The sequence below is a fragment of the Pseudorca crassidens genome, chromosome 2 (assembly GCF_039906515.1).
Source record: "Pseudorca crassidens isolate mPseCra1 chromosome 2, mPseCra1.hap1, whole genome shotgun sequence".
NCBI lineage: Eukaryota > Metazoa > Chordata > Mammalia > Artiodactyla > Delphinidae > Pseudorca > Pseudorca crassidens.
Window position 1 is genome coordinate 119,434,497 of NC_090297.1, and position 20,390 is coordinate 119,454,886.

The 20,390-nt window shown below is 43.4% G+C and overlaps 1 protein-coding gene across 5 annotated transcripts in view; it reads left to right on the forward strand.

Annotated features, from left to right (window-relative positions):
• The window catches only part of PBX1 (PBX homeobox 1), a 318,349-nt gene that overhangs the window by 54,728 nt on the left and 243,231 nt on the right, over nucleotides 1-20,390 (forward strand). The window contains exon 1 of one of the 5 annotated variants that reach the window (XM_067728496.1): nucleotides 1,597-1,851. The exons of the other annotated variants lie outside the window; for them this stretch is intronic. Coding sequence (XP_067584597.1) covers nucleotides 1,839-1,851 — 13 coding nt within the window. The 5' untranslated portion in view covers nucleotides 1,597-1,838. Of the gene's footprint in view, nucleotides 1-1,596; nucleotides 1,852-20,390 lie in introns of those variants that run through there. 5 annotated transcript variants of the gene reach the window in all.

The following is a 20,390-nucleotide window of genomic DNA, read 5'->3' on the forward strand; positions in this document are numbered from 1 at the left end:
TTGTCCACAACTCTATCCCCACAGTGTAAAACCAGGCCTGGTGCAGAGTACATTATTGAACGCATGATTGGATTTGTATTGACTTCAGGTTTGGGGAGGAAAGCCAAAGACATTTTTTCTTTTCAATTCATGTTTTCCATTTTTCAGTTGTCCTCCTCTTTTTCTGTCTTTATGTTTTGCCTTCTTTTTCTTTTTTTGTCAGAGAGGGAGAATTAGGTTTTCAGAACCTATTACGGACATTGGCCTGACTGCTGAAGATGTGGGAAAGTGTTGCAAAGGACAGCCTGGAGGGGCAGTTTGGGGCTGGGCCTTGGGATGACGGCTGGCTTACTGCCAATTCTTCTTCAGAGTCAGTTTTAGGTCAGTGGCTCTGCGGTCCTGGGCTGGCTTAGTTGACCATTCCACAAGCAACAGAGGACTTCTGAATAGAAATAATCATGAAATTTGGCCATCGCTTTTGGTGCACATTCCATCTATTTGGCCATAATTAAGAATCTTCCACATCCAGATGCATATCCGGCCAGTGGAGTATTTTGACAGCTCCGCTGAGAAAAGGATGGATGGACATACCTAATCAGAAAGGATTTTATGGTTCTGGAATGCAAGAATTCCATTCAGAGCTCACAGAGGATTACTCCTGTGTCTGCCTGTAGAATGTCTGAACAGGCATTTGGGTAGATTCTTTTCTACCATTTTATTTCTATCTTATTTAAGAAAGAGGTAGATTAAAGCAAAAAGGTCCCATCATTCGTATCAAATCTGGTCTATAAAACCAACTAACTTTTATTCTCCCTCCCTGTAAGTAAACCCTGGTTGCATAGACATATCAAGTCATGGGATTGTTGAGACACTATTAAGGCTACTCATTCAGGTGTCAATTGGGCCAGGCAGTCCAGGAAAAACTTCCATTTAGGCGTCATCTGAGTTTACCCAGCCTCTTTTCTCCTGTGGCACTGGCTTTAATATTTGTAAATGCTGAGTACATGCTTCTTGAAGTGGCCCCAGGAGGCAAGACTGGGGTGGTAATGATCCCTACATAGGAGAAGGTATCCTATTGGGAGGAGATATGGTTTAAAACAGTGGATCGTCACACACCTTGATTTCTCTTTCCGCTGTTGCTTCTGCTGAAGCCATTCTGGGAAAGCCACTGTGACACAACCTCTCTCTGTGCTGTACTGAGAGTGCTTTGGAAAGTTTCAGTTTATCTGTATGAAATTTCAGACTCCGAGATATTAGCCCAGCGAGTCTTCTGTGCTGGTCATGGGTGGGACTTTGAACTCCCAAGTTCTTGATTGATCTTTTTTTATGGTAGTGATCACAGGATTGAGATTCTCTTGCTTGTTTCTGAGGCTGCCCTCGTATGCCCTCAGCCTGTGACCAAAGTATAGTCACCTGGACCAAGCTCTTCTCTGTTTAGGATGAATTAGGCATTTGATTTGCACATGCTCTTAGCTCAGCTCTCCAAATCCCTTCAAATTCTCAACCCAGCATATGCTTGTCACTTTTCTAAACCAAATACTTTATTCTGTCCTCGTCCCGTGAGTCCTAACATTTAGAAACATTTTCACCATCTCAGACTGGCTGTTTGAGATGACCATCCACGTCTGGCACATTGTTGGTATGGGCTCACACACATGCTGACACACGCTCACCACACAGACACACAGTTGCCATTCCTTAAATGCCTTCCTCCCTCCTGTTTTCTTCACAAAGCATGCCTCTCATCTCTGGAGGTAAGACCTGCCCCATTACACACGAGGTGATCATCACTAACGCGGTGGGTACAGATAGAGACATCTAGCAGGGTGTTAATAAAGGGCCTGGTGAAGACTAGAAAAATGCCGCCCCCAGGTAATTCTAATAGACTGCCTGCCGTTTGCTGTAACCAGGACTGGACAGGAGGTGGGAGAGGAATAGGGGAGAGACGAGCACCAGTGTGTTAGGTCAGAGGAAATGAGATTTCTGTACTTGGTTTCCTTCTTGTCTAGGAAATTTTAAAACTTCTCCTGCTTAGGCAGATTAACAGCCTTGCCAGGTTTCAATTCCCTTCAAGCTGGGAAGGGTGCATTAAATTTCACCTTCATGCCAAAACAGCCATCTAAATGCCAAACCCATTGAGTTTCTGAGGCTTTCTTTTGGGTGTGTTTCTCTGCCTCTTCCTCTTTGCCTTTGTCAGAATCTCCGTCCACGTCTGTGTGGCTTGGCATTGGTGCCTGGATGGTCTCCACTTCTGTGTGTCTTGGTTCCTGCCGAGTCTGCCTTGTGCCTTTCATTACCACGTTAACAAACTCGAGTCGTGCCTAACGAGGACGCCTCATACGTTATGCTAATGATCAAGAGACATGTTAATGATATTTTAGAAGCCTAATTAGTGGAATATATAACTATATGCAATTTGGTAATGGACTGTGACAACAAGTTGTTAAAAGGGGGCTTGACAAATCCAGTTGCGTGTGGCCTCAGACAAACAGGAGCTGAGAACGGATGAGTGGAAATCGGATAGGGAGATAGTGGGGACGAGGTGTGTACTGGGGGAGGGAGTGCCTGTGGCTGTTTGGGTGGAGGTCAGTCTTTTGTATGGATTGTTGCTTTCCTCTCATCCTTCCACTGTCCTAAAACCACAGGGCGAACTGGATCAGAAGAATTCTTTGTTAATGTTTCTTAAGCAATTGCTACTCTTGTTATTGATCATACACATATATCTTTGTTAGAAATGTTATTTTGATTATGTTATTCTACGCAATACCCTTACGGAGATAATTTGTAATAGGAAATGTATACACAGAAGGTAGAAGAAGATCAGTTCTTGTACCAAAGAGAAATTTTACTGTGCTATAAACCAAGACCATGTAAACTGGGAAATTATCTCTATTGTGTCTATCAACATTTTGATAGTGTTGGTAGAAGTAGTAAAATGAGGAGTGGTGAGTATAAAATCGTTCAGCTGTTTGAATGTCATTTTCTCTCAGTGAAAGAATTGGTTAGAGGCATATATTTCTTCAACTGGAATCTTCTTTCCTCTAGTGCAGTGATTCCCATTTTGTGGGCCATGGACCCTGGGGGAACCATGAAGTTGTTGAAAAGGTTTGGAAAATCCTTGTGTACACCAAGCATTGTCTGTAAACAGAAGAGTGTCATGCACGTACACACAGATGCACATACAATATACCTACTGAAATTCTTTAAATGTATGAGACGCTATTGTGGTTATTCACTTAAAAAAGCACTTTTCAGTTTCTGTTGGCTTTTTGTCATGTGTAGTTTCCTCCATCTGTAGAAGCTAAAAGTAGAACTACTGTCTCCTAGTGGTCCTTGCAATTTATTTGGCATGAAAAAGGGAGACTGTATAGTCACAAAGGTTGGGCACCTTTGCCTAGCCTGTGGTCATGAAAGCTGCTTATAAAAATTTAAGCAAATAACTTTCACTTTTGAAAACCATTTTAATTCTAGAAAATATATTTGTGAAAATTTGTGTAAGTGTTGTCTATTTCTCCAGTGACTTTTTTTTTTTTTAGCATCTTTATTGCGGTGTAATTGCTTTACAATGGTGTGTTAGTTTCTGCTTTATAACAAAGTGAATCAGTTATACATATACATATGTTCCCATATCTCTTCCCTCTTGCGTCTCCCTCCTTCCCTCTCCAGTGACTTTTATCATAAATTTGGAAATATATTTCTGTAGGGTAGAAAATTCCCCTTAGTCAGAATTGAATGGTTTTCCTACAGAATGTGTTATGTCACGACCCACCGCATAGACGCTTTTTTTTCATGTATATATCTCTCTATATATTTTTTAATTGAAGTATAGTTGATTTACAATATCATGTTAGTTTCAGGTGTACAGCACAGCAATTCAGATATATTGAATATATATGTATTATTCTTCATATTCTCTTGCCTTATAGGTTATTACAAAACATTGAGTATAGTTCTCTGTGCTATACAGTAAGTCCTTGTTGGTTATCTATTTTATATATAGTAGTGTGTATATGTTAATCCCAACCTCCTAATTTATCACTCCCCCAACCCCCTTTTCCTTTTGGTAACCATAAGTTTGTTTTCTATGTCTGAGGTTCCTTAAAAAACTAAAAATAGAGCTACCGTATGATCCTGCAATCCTACTCTTGTGCATATATCCGGAGAAAACCGTAATTTGAAAAGATACATGCACCCCAGTGTTCACTGCAGCAGTATTTACAATAGCCAAGACATGGAATCAACTTAACGGTCCATCAACAGATGAACACATAAAGAAGATGTGGTATATATATATATATATATATATATATATATATATATATATATATATACACACACACACACACAATTAAATATTACTCAGCCATAAAGAAGAATGAAAGAATGCCATTTGCAGCCACATGGATGGACCTAAAGATTATCATACTCAGTGAACTAAGCCAGGCAAAGACAAATATCATATGATATCGCTTATATGTAGAATCTAAAAAGTAAAAGATACAAATGAACTTACTTCCAAAACAGAAAGAGACTCACATAGACTCTTGAGCGCTGCAGCGTCCACTTGGCACTAGCTTATGGGAACTTCAGTTCTGGAAACTTGTTCTCTTTTATTTTTTGGTCCAGAATGAAATTGCCTAGGAGAGCTAGGCTCACAGTATCCCACTTCACCACCAGGGAAAGCTTTCAGAAACATACATTCAGTGCAAACACGTCTCAAGTTTGTAGCTTCTTGATGGAAAAAGACCGTTACAGAGACAAAGAAAGTTAGTGTTCTGGGCACCAGTTCTGTACTCTTGAAATGTATTTTCTCAGGTTATGGGCGATGAGGTGTATTTGTAGTTTTTCCTTGGCAGTTCTTCCCAAGGCAATATGCCCTATTACTGTTGAGGAAGGTGGAGGGGGATAGATTTCTTTGTTTGGGTTTTATTATTTACTGAGCACCACCTCTGTGTCAGGCACAGTGCTAAGTACTTTTTATTATTCACTGCCTCAAGCTTCATCATGGGACCTCCCTCTGGGTTGGTACTAGGACATGGGCTTGGGAACAGAATGGCCTCCCACAGTGATGCTTACCTTAGTTTTCGAGGTGGTCTTCCTTTGGCTTGCTCTGTGTTACCTTAAAGGAGATTGATTGTAAAAAGAAAGAAGGAAAAACATGTATCACTCCACTTATTAAATTGTGGCCTCTTGACATCCAAGACATTTAGTTTTCTGAGTTTAGACACTGCCCATCATTGTGCTTGTGACAGATGCTTGCTGGTGAGAGAGCTTGTCTTTTAAAGGGAACCAGCGGTTGTCTCTTTAGAAATGTGCTAAGACCTACCTGGACTCCCTTTTTGAATGCGGTGAGTCAAAAATGCTGTGTGATTATCATACTGAGTGAAGTGAGCCAGCCAGAGAAAGACGGATATCATATTATATCCCTTATACGTGGAATCTAAAAAAATGATACAAGTGAACTTTTTTTTTTTACACAACAGAAGTGGACCCACAGACATAGAAAATAAATTTATGGCTACCAAAAGGGAAAGGGGAGGGGGTGGAAATTAGGAATTTGGAATTAACATATACGTGTTACTATGTATACAATAGATAAACAACAAGGACCTACTGTATAGCACAAGGAACTATACTCAGTATTTTGTAACCACCTATAAGGGAAAAGAATCTGAAAAATATATGTTTAACTGAATCATTGTGCTGTATATCTGAAACTAACAAAACGCTGTAAATCAACTATACTTCAATTAAAAAATAATTTAAAAATTTAAAAAAAAATTAAAAAAAAGATTCTGTGTGGTTTTGGTGCTCTGAGAAACTTGTGTTCTTTTTTCTCTTGTGTTCTGTCTTCTCTCCCTCTTTGACTGTCCCCAGCATTGAGACTTCAGAGATGTGGATTCCCGTCTTTGAGACCCTGATTCACTAACTGTGTAAGGTTCCAGTACTCATGCAGCCTTGTACATTCCACCACTTCAGCATCCCCGTGTTTCAGATGAGCATCATCTGTACTTCTTCCTTCTCTGTTTCCTCTGCATTTTTATTGATAAAGCACTGGAGGAAGATCATGTATGAAGTCAGGATTCTGTTATTGCATTGATGTATGCTTCCAGTTAAAAATGAGAACTAATTTTGGGGAGGGAGACGGAAAGGGAAAAAGTTTATAAGTGAGCCAGTGGAAAAAGCACATTCATTATCAGTGTCTTTCTCACTGAGTCGTTTGAAGCTGGGAAAATTAGCAGCCGCTTTGAAGCTCAGAAGATCTTTCATCTTTGTGTGTGTGAGTGTGTGTGTGTTAATATTAAGTTGATATTCTTTTTCTTGCCACTTATTTGGTTTTTCTGCTAATAATGAAATTATAATGAGATCCCTGATGGGATTAAAAAAAAAAAAGAAAAAACACCTCACATGAATTATCCCGTTTCCCCCTCACCCTCCTTGTGCCTTTCTGTAAAATCTAGTCTGCATAATAGGTCTTTGTCTCTGGATTTGAGACAGAATTGAAGGAGGCCAGGAGTTGGAAGTGCCCCCATTGTTCTTTTGGGTACCAGGATACAAACTTCTGTTGGGCAGGGAATGCTCTCTTTTCCTCCACCTCCTAGCCCCGTTCCTCCCTGGACTCTGTCACCCCCATCCTCAAACTGCTCCTCTCCTCCAACCCCAACTTTGGGTGGGGAGGGGGTGAAGGCAAGTATTGGATGTTTTCGCAGGCTGAATGTTCGGTTTATTTGAGGGGTACATACTCCCTTTCCCCTTTTTAACTTTAAGCGTTCATGACTTGGTCTTGCACAAAGAGACCAGGCGTCTGTCTAGATTGGCAGAAATAGGGTGTTTTGAAACCCTGGGGAAACCTTGCTCAGGATGGTAACATTTCTAGCGGCAGGTTTTCCTCCCATCTCCTCCGACTCTTGTCCCTTTGTCCTTTATCAGTAGAGCTTTGGCAAATGCCGTTGATGAAAGAGGGCTCATTGCCCCGGCTGAGCATTCCTTGTCCAGGCCTGGGTTTCTCCACGTGGGTGAGTTGATGGAAACCTTGGTAGAATGAATCTCTATATAGACTGTTCAAGACAGACACACACTTTTCTAATTTCAGAATTTTTCTCTGTAGGAAAGGCAATGTGGTGGTCGATTCCAGTGAACAGTGTAAGTCTTGGCAACTCTCAATTTCGGAAAATTCTTCCCTAATTCTGCTTCAGTGTTTTGTCTGAAGTCATAGATAGACAGCTGCTGTGTGTAGGTCTTAGTACTCTAGAAAAATGAGGTGTAAACAGTGGGTGAGATGAGTATGCCTTGTCTCTCTCTGTGGCTTGGTCAAAGGCTATTTCTTGAATATATCCCATGTTTAGGTTTTTTGCTGATCAACGCTAATGACCGGTTTCAGGACATCACTCCCACTCATGTCTGTAGGTTCCCCCTCTCTTTCTTCCTTCTCACCATTAAACAGGTATAATAAAGCTCAGGAATCTTTACAGTTGGTGATTTTATATCATAGATCAAAGATCAAAGCAGAGGAATACACAGCAACCGTAAAATTAACTGCTTTTTCAATTTTACAATGCTTTCAGTGATAGAGAATCTTATAAATTTAATATTAATTAAACACTTAGCTTTTAACCTCCTCCTGCATCTACTTTTGGCTGGTGGCTGGGAAAAATTAATTGGGCATCTTAAATCTTGTGTTACTAACGCCTTGACAGGAGGGGTTTCAAAAGCACTTATAACTTCAGCAGAATGCACTTTGGAGCGTTTGTCCTTCCACTCACCTAATTGAAAATGCCTTTTTTTTTTTTCCCTTAAGGTAAAATGAACCATTTGCTAATTTTCTTTTTTAAGGAAGTATAACTTACAGTCCCCTTTCATAGCCTGAGCTTTAACTCAGTCTCTTGGCACATTTAATACTTCACAAAATGGAAGCCGTTGAACTTCCATTATTATAAACGTCCTATTGATTTTGGAATGCGCTGGGACACATGTGCGGCTTGGCCTGATCATTGTGTCACCTACAGCCTCTGTGTGTTCAATTCAGGGAGAGTTGCCTCCTGCATAAGTGAGCGTGGCTCAGCTTGGCAATGGTGAGCCCACATGGTGACCCACATGGGACCCAAGAATGAACCCTCAGCAACAAGACAGGAGAGTCAGAATAGGCAATAATGTTCCACCTAAAGGAAGTTGCAAGAGATTGGAAGCCAATATGATGGACAGGATGTTTTGGGAAGCTCGACTTGGTTGTTCACGTCTTCTGAGCTACCAAAGGGACTGAACGTGGCCTTTGGTTGAGAGATGGACGTCGCTCTCTCTTTAAAAGTCAGGCAAGCATCCGTGTCTGTGCTTCAGAAATGGTTCAGTAGAAATAATAATTAATAATACCAATCCATTCAATTTCTATAGTATTTTTTCTCCAGTGAGCATGGAGCACTTTCCTCCATGTAATCTCATTTTTTTCTCACATATCATGGCGAAGTACTTAGTGGTGGGCAAGATGGGGCCTCTGAATTTCACCAAGCTGGTTTCCTGCTGGGGCCATGCATTTCAAACTGGCAGCCGGGAGTTACAGCAAATAGAGCATAGGCCCCAAGAAGGCATCTTTCTATACCTGTTTTATTTTATTTATTTACTTATTTTTTGCGGGACGTGGGCCTCTCACTGTTGCGGCCCCTCCCGTTGCGGAGCACAGGCTCCGGACGTGCAGACTCAGTGGCCATGGCTCACGGGCCCAGCCGTTCCGTGGCATGTGGGATCTTCCCGGACTGGGGCACGAACCCGTGTCCCCTGCACCGGCAGGCGGACTCCCAGCCACTGCGCCACCAGGGAAGCCCTCTGGACCTGTTTTAGATTCATGTGACTGAGAAGTAGTACCTCGATTGTTTGGGGGATGTCTGTTCTTGTCACAGTGCACAGTGGAATTCCTCTGGGTTATGTGTACTTCACTTTGAAAAAACTCATAGAAAACTAAATTTAGAGAAAAAAATTAAAGGAGTCGTTATTCATTTTACAAGAAGGTTTTAAAAAGTCTACTCTAAAATCATTTACTACAGGTTTGCTTTAAATGGCTAAGTCTTCTAGTCCTGTAGTCTTCTAATAAGACTATAAATCAGTTTACGACTAGTCCCCCCTGGAGCGTATCTTTTGGGTAAGGTAAGGGATATAGACTCTCAACACAGCAGTCTCTTATCTTCTATACTGGGCCGCAATGGTCCTCGCTGTTCAAGTCCCCAACAGTCACCTTGACAATCTCTGATGGCAGTAGGCGATGTTTAATCCAACTGTGAAATAATAAATTAGTTGTGGTGTCACCATTAGAACTAAGGTTCCTAGCTTTATGCACCTGGCTGGTTTGTACTCCCTGTGAAACCATCACCGCGCCTTCTCATTGCAGCTGAGCTTTCTGAACCTTTTAAGAAGTGAACTGATGGGATGTGGAATTTGATAGCAGATAAATTAAGAATATTGGTAAATTTAACGACTCTATTAGAAGATGGTGTTTCCAGAATCAGTAGCAGCATTTCCTTGTGTGTTTGTGAGGGTATCTGCAGAAATCCTTTATATATGTATCTCTCTGTTTTTCTGTCTATCTAGATCTATATGATATGTGGGGTGCTATAAAATTTTTAGTGCCTTAGTTTGGGTTGACCGCCTTATTACTCACGAGTGAGCTATACAGGTCTTCCTTAACAAGTGGCAGTAAAGGCTTTACAGCACCCCTTACGCCGTCACATATTTTTGTTTAGGCCACATATTGTCTTTTTCTTTTTAAGTCTCCCTTTGCTCATGTCCCTCTCAAGTACCTTTGTTGCCATGGCAACGGTTCCATCATTGCTTAGGGTGGAGCAGACTGACATCCTCCTGCAAGCTTCTTGAAGTCAGTGCTTGTTTGGGCTGACCTCCAATTCTCAGCCAGGGCCAGGGCTGGGGCCCATACCCTGGTCATCTGTGGCACTTTTTTCTCTTTAATATCTGTAGCTCTGCTTATTTGACTGCTTGTGGCCGTTCCTACATTAATCATTTTCCATGTCTCTGTGGACCTGTCCTCTAAGGAATGTGGAGAAGCTGACATTTGTGATCTAAAAATCGAAAAAGAGAAAGTTAACGTTGAGCGTTTTGAGTTAAATATGGAGCTGTGTAAGTGGTTGGCTACTTAGGAAATACTGAGACCAGACAGAAGGGGGAAGGGAGCCTTTTGCATATCAAAATGCTCTTTAGAGTTCCCTCACAGGCACAGTTTCTGCAGGTTACCATATGCATTTTTAGGTCTTCTCTCTGTGTCTCTAAGGTTTTCCCCTTCTAGCAGACTTTCCCTTTTCTTGACTCGCAGACTGTTAGTGTTGGAGAGGAGTCACATAGAATTGAGTTCAACCCACTCATTGCATTTACAGGGAAGCTGAGATGCAAAAGGTCATGCATGTGGCTTGTTGAGGTCATTCGGCCTGTAGCAGCACAAATGGGATGAAAACCCACATCTCCTGGTCCCTAGCTGGACTTCAGCTTTGCCACGATTACTTGATTCTTTAAAACAAATTATTCAAAAGGTTTTACTGTCAGGCCAATTTCCCATCAAGCCACCTCAGCATTTCTGTTAAATGTGGGTGTAGCGGTAGTAGAGAGATCATTTGGCAAAAGTAGACTGGTTGTGAGGCTATGCCTCCAAATTTCTCAATTATTTTTCCAGCTAGAAGGTTGGCTTGCCAACTCCTTGATAAAAGGTAGTAGTTCCTGTAATCTGTTATCTCAGCCACATTTGGGATGCTTGTATGTATGACTCCATCTATTTATATATTTTATATGGGCAATATTTTGACTGTTTCTTTTTTGAAAGACAGTGTGAATGAGTATGCCAAAAATCACAGATGATATAAAAAACGCTATCAAAAAACCCCCACTTTTTCAGGAAGGTGAATAAAATAACCCTAAAACAATGTGAAATTAGTCCTAATGTCCTTTTGCGAAGTCATTAGAAAAGCTAGTGCTCGTGATAACTGTGGAGATGCTTTTGGACGTTAGTGATTCTGATTAGGGAAAAGAATTTAGATCTGAGAGTCTTTTGGCATAGAAAGAAAGATTTGTTTAATCTATTCTTGGATGACGTGAAAAAGAATCCTGGGCTTCCCTGGTGGCTCAGTGGTTAAGAATCCGCCTGCCAATGCAGGGGACATGGGTTCGAGCCCTGGTCTGGGAAGATCCCACATGCCGTGGAGCAGCTAAGCCCGTGTGCCACAACTACTGAGCCTGTGCTCTAGAGCCCGCGAGCCACAACTACTGAGCCCACATGCCACAACTACTGAAGCCCGTGTGCTCTAGGGCCCACGTGCCGCAACTACTGAGCCCGTGTGTTGCAACTACTGAAGCCTGCGTGCTTAGGGCCTGTGCTTCTCAACAAGAGAAGCCACCACAATGAGAAGCACACGCACCACAGTGATGAGTAGCCCCCGCTTGCCGCAACTAGAGAAAGCCCACACACAGCAACAAAGACCCAATGCAGCCCCAAATAAATAAATAATAATAATAAAAAAAGAATTCTGAGTATATTTTCCTTTTCTGAGTTTCTTAAGTCTGAGTGAGGTATTTTATATGCTTGGGTATTGGGGCATTTTAGGAGAAAGGTCATGGTCTCCTTTAGATCTTCAGCTGACCTTTCTGACCTGTAGGCCTGGTGCTCATATATTTGAATATGCAATTTTTATATGTAGCCTGCCTGTGGTAATTAGCGATTTTCCATTGATCCATCTATCAACGAGGAGACACTGTAATATCCCGTTTGATATCATTTTTCTGTTTCTCAATAATAAGGAGAAGAGAAAGCAGATGAAATGCGATCATCCGTGTAAAGTACATTGAATGATCCTGAAAGAGTTATTATTTTCATTTAACAGATGAGGAAACTGAGCCCTAGAGAGATTAAATAAACTGTCCAATCTCCTATGACTAGTAAGTGACAAAACTCAGGTTTCTCTGATTTCAAAGCCTACATTCTTTCCTCTTGATCACATTTCCCCCACAAGATACTTGGCAGTTACTCTCTCGCACAGTCTTTGGATCTTTGCTTTTATCATGTACTGAATTCCGATCCTCCACAACTCCTAGTAAAACAAGAATGGCAGGCACTTGGCGTCACCACACAAAAGCCTGAGAGTCCGTGAGTCTCACCTTCCTATGAAGGTATCTTGTCTGCTCTAGCAGGTTTCCAGGTAGTTTGATGTCACTGACAGAGTAGGTTATGAAATAGCAGCACTATGGGCTATATAAGGGAGATATAGGGACCTGGCAGAAGTTGGGGGCTGGGGAGGGAAGAAAGGAAGAAGCAATATATTAAACACAGAGTTGCTTATTCTTTTTCTTCCAGGTTCATGTACATAACTGTTACCACCCTTTTTTTTTTTTTTTTCTTTTTTTTGACACCATTTAAAAGCCTCCATCTGGCTTAAGTGCTAGATGAAAGTTCTGGTTAAAATAAAACAAATAGGCACAGTGAGTGCGAGAATTTTTTTTCTACAATGTTCAGAGTACTTTATGAACAAACTTAAATGTCTTTGGAGGTAAACAACATAGAGAAGCTAGAAACTATAGCTCTCAGATTCATGTAATAAAATCGTGGGGGTGGAGGAGGGGGACAAAAAATTAAGTAAAAGAGGAAAGTAAACGCTATCACTCTGTGTTGACCCTTTTAGTGCGATAAGGTGCGAAGCATAAATATTCCACACAGAGAGTGACAAGTCCACTTACTTAATTCATTATTTATTTTACTTATTGGAGAAGCTGCTTAGCCTCTGGGCATATTTACAAGTGTGATAGAAAAAAGACAGTCCCTGCCATTACTGTTTACAGTCCACAATAGATAATATATAAACAGGACATATTGTTTTTGCAGACAGACACTTGCATCAGATACACTTTGAACACACAAGAGGAAAGCAATTAAGATGCATATGAAATCACTAAGATAAATCAGCATTCGTAGCAAGTGAAGGAAAATAATACAAATCAAGGACTCGGAAACGGGTTTGCTTCCACATTTGACTATTTTCACAGTTCAAAACATGATTTTGGAAGCCACGGTGGCTGCAGCAGAGTCAGGAACGGGGCGCGCAGTGTTGTGACTTGCTTGTTCTGGAAGCCGAGCCTGGGCAACACTCAGTAACCCCCCTCACCTTCATGGGCCATCAGCCAGGGAGAGGCAAATTAGAAAAGCGGCATAAGCCACAAATCACAGGCTGTTGTGAGATTCAGTCTGACCCTTAGCATCATTTTATCTGAGTCCTCTTGGATTTAATGTGATTCCCTTCACAGCACCCCTCTCTCTGGACAAATACTAATATTGTTATTGTTATCATCCTGATTACTTGGGGCTGACCTAACACCCTTCTGCCCTGAAGCCCTAGGACCTGGCCACGGCCTCAGCATCAGTAGCCCTGGCAGCACCTCATTGACGTGGCTGAACTGGAGTTGAAGTTACAAAGGAGGGAAGTATCCTTTAGTGCCCCCACTGCCTTCAACCCCTTCATCTTCATTATGCTTTTTCCCTCCCCCTGTAATGCTTGCTGCCCGTTCTCCCAAGGAATTAAAATCTCAGATATCCTGATTTCAGGGGGAGGTAGGGAAGAAGCCAGGCTCTGCATTGAGAGAGGTGAGACCTGGTGTACCTATCCTCAGGCTCACAACACAGCTTTTCTCCTGCTGCACACGGGAGGGGGAGAAAAGCCAAACTCTATGAACTTGAGTGTATAGGTTTTCATAATCCATGAATAATTTCAGGAATTAGAGATGTCCATTAGTATAGAAAAGGCAGAGTGCCCACGATGGAGTTGACACTGCTCAGGCCCTGTGTTTGGGCTTTTTCTCATCCTCTTGCTTTATATCAACCACTCCTACACACTTATGACGAGGCCTTTCTCATGATGAATAGACTGGGGAGAATCAGCGGCCTGGATGCGTTAGATACACATGGTACGTATGATCCAGAGAACATGTAACCGTGGACTCACGGGTGCTCTCCACAAGCTTGGAGGTGGTGGAAAGGTAGAGATGGAAGCACAAAATGATGTTATTCGGGTGACTCTGGGAATAACCTAGAAAGTGGGCAATTGATTTTATGGTGCTTGGACCCTCAATCTGCTCATATAGGGTTAAGAACTAGAAGCACCCTTAGAAATCCCCAACCGATTTGTTTTACAGAGAAGAAAACCCAGAGTGGATTCATACAATGAGTTAGTGGCATAGCTGGGACTCAGAATCAGTTTTCCTGTTATCACATCCACTGTGCTACACTCTCCATGTAGAATGTCCTCAAATGAATGGCGTTGACTGACTTTTTCTTGTTTTCCAGGGCCATGTTTCTCTGTCTCTCTCTCTCTTTATATTATTAATAATCACATCATTTTCTATTACTAGTGTTACTAGTGTTGCCAGGTCCATTTTGCTATTATTCAAGGGTCCCACCATGGATTGTGTCTTAGATCTGGTAGAATTTGAATTGAATTGATGGAGAACCTCATCACGTAGCAGGTAAGAGCCTGGCTCCGGACTCCCAGCTCTGCCATTTATATGCTAGGTGACTTGGATATGTTATTCAACCTCTCTTTGCTTCCGCATCCTAATCTACCTAATGGGAAGAATAACAGTGGTGTCTGCTTCATAGATATCCTTCTCAGAGTTAATACGTGTAAAGCCGTTGAAACAGCTTCTGGCACACGTTAAGCCTCATAGAATATTTTTGTTGCTGTTCTTTGTTTTCTTCATCCTCCAGCAGTGGCTTTGAGCTATCTAAAAAGTTATGTAGTTTAACCTGCCATTTAATTGAGGAAGGAACCTGTTTGTAACGGTCCTGGGTAAGGGTTACCCAGCTCTGTAGCACTGCCTCTCTGAAAGCTAGCTCACCACTACCTGTAATACTCATCCTTAGTGCCAGCTTTGTCTTCTGGACCTATACACAGTACGTCTATTCTTTCTTTCGGTTTGAAGGTATCTTCTAAGTTGCTCACTGAGTATTCCTCCTGGTTTCTTAGAGCCTATAATTGTAGGCTACTGGGAGATTCAGCCAGAGGCTCCTTCAGGGATGTTGTGGCCGTGTGTCTCCTGAGGACCAGTGTCAGTGCCATTGGCTTTTAGCAGGACCCAGCCTCGTGCCACACCTGCTGGGGCTCACTTTGGACTCGTGATTATGCTAAAGCACTGGTACAGGTGAGAGCTGTGAAGAAACAGAATTTATCATTTCCCTCTTCCTATATTATGCCTTAAGCATAGTATTATTTTACAAAGACTTTGAAAAAAGAGTGCTTTTTGAATTTTTTCTTAAAAATTAAAAAAAAATTTTTAAATTTATTTTTGGCTGAGTTGGGTCTTTGTTGCTGCGCGTGGGCTTTCTCTAGTTGTGGCGAGCGGGGGCTACTCATCGTTGCGGTGTGTGGGCTTCTCATTGTGGTGGCTTCTCTTGTTGCGGAGCACGGGCTCTAGGCAAGCGGGCTCAGTAGTTGTGGCTTGCAGGCTCTAGAGCGCGGGCTCAGTAGTTGTGGCGCTCCGCGGCCACAACTACTGCGGCATGTGGCCACAACTACCGCGGCATGTGGAATCTTCCCAGGCCAGGGCTCGAACCTGTGTCCCCTGCATTGGCAGGCGGATTCTTAACCACTGCACCACCAGGGAAGCCCCTGCTTTTTGAATCTGACTTACTGTTGAAACTGGCCTAGACTGCCATGGCAGTCCTTAATATCTTTTTGTTCTTCCCTTCCTCCCACAATGCTAATCGGGTCCTGTTTCTGGAATGTGAATTGCCCAAATTTGTTGTAGTGTCTGCTGGCCAACTGTAAGCTCAAAGGGAAGTGTCAGCTTCCTATTAAGGTACCGCCATCCTAGGGTCACAAGCTTTCTTTTCATGTAGCACAAGCGTGGGAGGTCAGGACTCTGTTGGACATTGTTTGGGGTCATTGTTTCAGGGATGTATTTTTGGGGAGGAACAAAACCTCTTCGTTATTTCCTAGCCTGTCGGGACTTGGAAAGGCCCAAACCTTTGGGACGGGGGCCTCCTGCTGTCAGTATCTTGGAGAGCTTTCCGTGCACCTTGTTGAACGTAGTTCTGTCTGGGTCTGCCCCCTAACCCCAGCTTCCTCACAGCCTTATAGGTGACAAGGGGCTGCGATGTCTGTCTTTAGAGATGGCAGCTGTGGGCAGGAGTTAGCTCTGAGGCTGCAGCTATGCCGAGCTTCCTTTCTTTCGCCTTCTAGGAGCAGAGATGCAGCTTAGAGAAGGTGGAAGTGTGTGTGTGGGGAGGGGGCTTATGGTGAGGGCGGGGGTGGGGAGGAAAGGGGGAACCACTGTAAAAAATGTTAATTTATTAATCACTGAATATATAGCAGTTCATCTGAAATGCTGTTGCTATGCCAACACCCTGGGAGTTTATTTTCTTAATCCAAGAGAGGAGCTCTCAGTCCCCTGCTGTGTCATTTGAATTTGCTGCTGCCACCGCTGCCACCGTGGTATCTGTTTTAAAAAGTGGGGGGTTGGTGGGGAGGGAGGGAGGGGAACCGGGCTGAACCGCCAAAGCAGTCATATGCAAAGCAGCGAGAGGCCTTTCTCGGTACAACTTAGTAAAAATGACACAAATTAATATACTCTACTTAAACCAGACCAAGATTAATGGTTCTCTTTCAGTGCAGCTTAGCCCAACTGTCACTCGACAGGCGTTTGTCGGACAAAATCAACACTAATCAACATTTATTCGTCTCTTGCCCTTGGGTCTGAGGGGCGCAAGCAGGCTGCACCGTTCTCCCGCGCGGCTCGCCACGCTTTTCACCCTCCATCCAGCTCCGCCATATATCACCCTTCCTCTTGGTGCCTCTCCTTGGACGATCCACACACTCAGCTATCAGGGTACATTAGAGGCATGATAGATTTTCTGTTTTAATTTACATCTATTATATTACCACAGAACAGATTTTGATTCAGTTGAGAACAGCGTCTCCTATAGCCAGACTCCTTGGGAGGATTTCTGCATTAACTTATTAAGGTTAGTTAGGAGGCAGCTTCAAATAGACCTCCTTCCCCACCCCCCTCCCCCCTCTCTGGCAGGCTCAGTAACGATGTCTGGGTGCACCTTATTCACAAGCGCTTATTCTTTTTAGACTTGGCTTCCTGTGCTGGGTCACATGAGGCTGGCTGGGTTCCTCCCTTACTTTCTGATTGGACTTTGATCAGCCAACAGTGAGAGCTGTGAGCTCCCTTCCCTGCCTGGGTTAATGGGCTCTGACAAATCTGGTGGCCTAGAATCACTGGACAGCACCACCACTCCTACCCCAGCTTCAGTCCTAGCCCTCAGCATCTTTTTTTTTTTTTCCTTTTGATCTCACTTACAGTTATATTTTATTTTTACCGAAACACAGGTCTACAGAGACAGGGGAGAAAAAGCTGGAGCAAACAAAATTGGTTGGGCTAAACTAAGGAGAGGCACTCGAAAGGGTGACCGAAGGAGTGGGTCTGAACGACCGTTTTCCTTTCTCCGTGACCATCTGAAAGCATCTTATTTCAGCTTGGAACACTGGGGACGAGGCCAGCTTGTTTCTAGCGGGTGTGTAGGATCTGAATATTTATAGTTCCCTTGTAGAGTTCCTTTCCACCTCATTTATGAAATTGGCTTTTTATTTTTATCCTTCTCTCCCCTTCCTTTCATGAGTACTGTAGTGTCAAGTACATCTTTTATTTGGTGACACAGTATTTTCCCTTGACTTTGGTCAGACGGGAGTGTTTTATGACTGTTGACTAAGGCCACATTCAGCTCTGGCTTTAGTCACCTGTTTGCTGGCTGCAGAGAAGGGAACAGAAACCCTCCCATCTGCTCAGATCCCTTTACCCTGTACTTTATGGATGGACACCGTGGCTTTGTCAGATGCAGGGAGACTGTGTCTTTCTTCTTAGATTGGCTGTAACGCTAGATCCCTGGCCACTTAAAGGCACGAGTTTTTAGTTTTTTCTTCCAAGCTGTCGATTCTAAACTGCGGTTAAGTTTCCTTTTGTGGCCAAATGCAGAGAGACTGTGGGCTGAGCTGGGGATGTGTGGTTTGTGTGTGTTTGCACGTGGCCGCCAAAGTGTCGGATGTGTTAGGAGGAGAGCTTAGCACTTCCATTTTGGCTTCTTATTACGTAGCAATAAAGTAAATGACGCTTAGTATAACGTTGCACTCAGAGAACTGTAGCTCAATTTAAGAAACAAAACTCCACCAACAGAAGTGCACCCTGTCTTGAACTTGGGAAACGGACCTCGTTAATTTTAATGTGGGGAAAAATTCTCCAGCTGGGGCTGAGGAGAAGATGAAATACCAGTGAGGTTATCGCTTTGGATGATCTCACTGAATTCAGAGTAGAATCGGAATGATGCCTGGAGAATTTTCTGAAGTGCTGTGGAGAGTTTTAGAAGAGAATGCATATGCCCCCAATGGTATTATGAGACTGCTTGCCTGGTGAGCAGAGCAGAACTTTATATGGTTCTTCTTAAAGGGGCTGTTAGAAAAGTTAACACATTAAAAAGGTGGGCTGAAATAAAACTGAAAGAAAAAATAAACGCACATGATTCTTATGTGGGTCTAGCTTGAAGACAATGGAGCTGGTATTACAGTGGCTGAGACAGTTGACTAGAAGCTAAGGGCTTCTGAGTTCACGTGCACGCTGGGACAGTAACTTCCAGTGCTGGGACATCTGCTTCTTTATCACTCAAAGACAGGAGGTGGACCGAGGGCGTCCTGTTATATAGTAGGCAACTATTCGATTTGAACAATAAGTTCATGACTTTGGCTTAGCTGTAGAGAAGCTGACAGATTGTGGCCAATGAGGTTAGGATGACTGTTGGCCCATTTTGCCCTCAGGACAGGTTTGCCAAGTTCCCCTGGCATTTGTTGGGGACCACAGAAAGAAACATCACCATTTAAGGTATTTGGCCCTCTTACTGTATCCCAGTCCGCTACACAGGCAATCCTAGGAAAAAGATGATTATTTCACTGATGAGTTCTTTGGAGGTATGGAGCAGACAGCATAGACTTTCTTCTCCGAAAGCTCAAGCCTGCTGACTCAAGCTCTTTCCCCATCTCTCTGGCGTGTCACTGCACTCGGTAGAATATTTGTGCAACCATCAGGTACAAATTCGTGAGTCACCAAAGGGACACTTTTTGATTGAATGGGGCCGTCTTGGTCTAGGGGCCACCTGGATATCAGTGGAATGTTGCCAGGGACCCATTTGGACTTCTAAGGTTCCTTGAATTTCAGCCCTTTTCTCTGAAAGCTGTAAGACAACAGTTCAGGGCACTTGTGCTGCTGCTATGGCTGTGTGTGTATGTGATGGGAAATGCTAGTTGTCAAGCAGCGGGGAATGGACATAATCTTGCTGCCTAGCAACAGCGGCAGCGTGGTCACTTGTGCAGATTTCTACGCCTCTTCCTGTTTGGTCTGCTGGAAAATACAGATGCCTTCTCTGGGTCACGCTCTGCCCTGGCCACAGTGAGATGTAGGAAAACATAGTGAACCAGGGTGGATAAATACACAAGTGTGTGCTTTAAAATGATGACTTTCCAAACTGTTTTGGGCCAAGCGTTGATTTTTGTACAGCATTGCTCAGTTTCCCCTTTGAAGACCCTGTGCACAGCTGGACCTGCAGGTTGATTGCTAAGCCAGAAGAGGAGTCTTAGGAAAGTACCAGACTTCTCTGTGTGCTGCCTCTTCTGAGCCTGGTGGAGCCTTTACTCTGGAAAGCATGTGTGAATATAATATAAAACAGTCAATTTTCTGATAAAGACACACACACACACACACACACACACACACAGTCCGTGTGAAAAAGACAGGAGGAGCAGAGCGTGACCACCTATTGTTCTTTGGGGTCTGAGGAACAAAGCAGTTGGGAGAGATAAAGGCAGGCGAGCCCTGCTGATCTGCCCTTTCTCCCAGCTCTGACTGGCACCTTGCACGGGACACTCCTCAATGAGGTCACCTGCTCACTACCGATTCTAAAGATGCTTCCCTGGCAGAGGCCTCCTGGGTCAGAGTGTGGCCTTTGCCCCTCTTGGCGGTCGTGCGTATGCAGCACCAGGAGTGTTTGGAGCTGAACGCTTAAGGAAGGTAGTATCTGGCGGCCAGAGATAGAGCGTGAGCATACGACCCCTTACCCCTCCTGGGGTGAGTCAGTGCTGCTTGCCCGGTTCCTGCTCTGGGAGTTGAGTGGTAGCCAAGTACAGGCTTGGCATCAGAAGGCCCTAGTTCAGTCCTTAATGTCACTACCTGCTAACGGTGTGGCTTTATGCAGCCCCTTGTCCCGCCTGAACCTTTGTGCTCCTGTCTGGAAAGGAAAATATCAATATGTGCCTCTTACGGTGGTTTTGAAGGTTCGAAAAGGCACAAGCGTGTTGGCACATCTGGCCTGTGGCCAGCACGAAGGGGTTCAT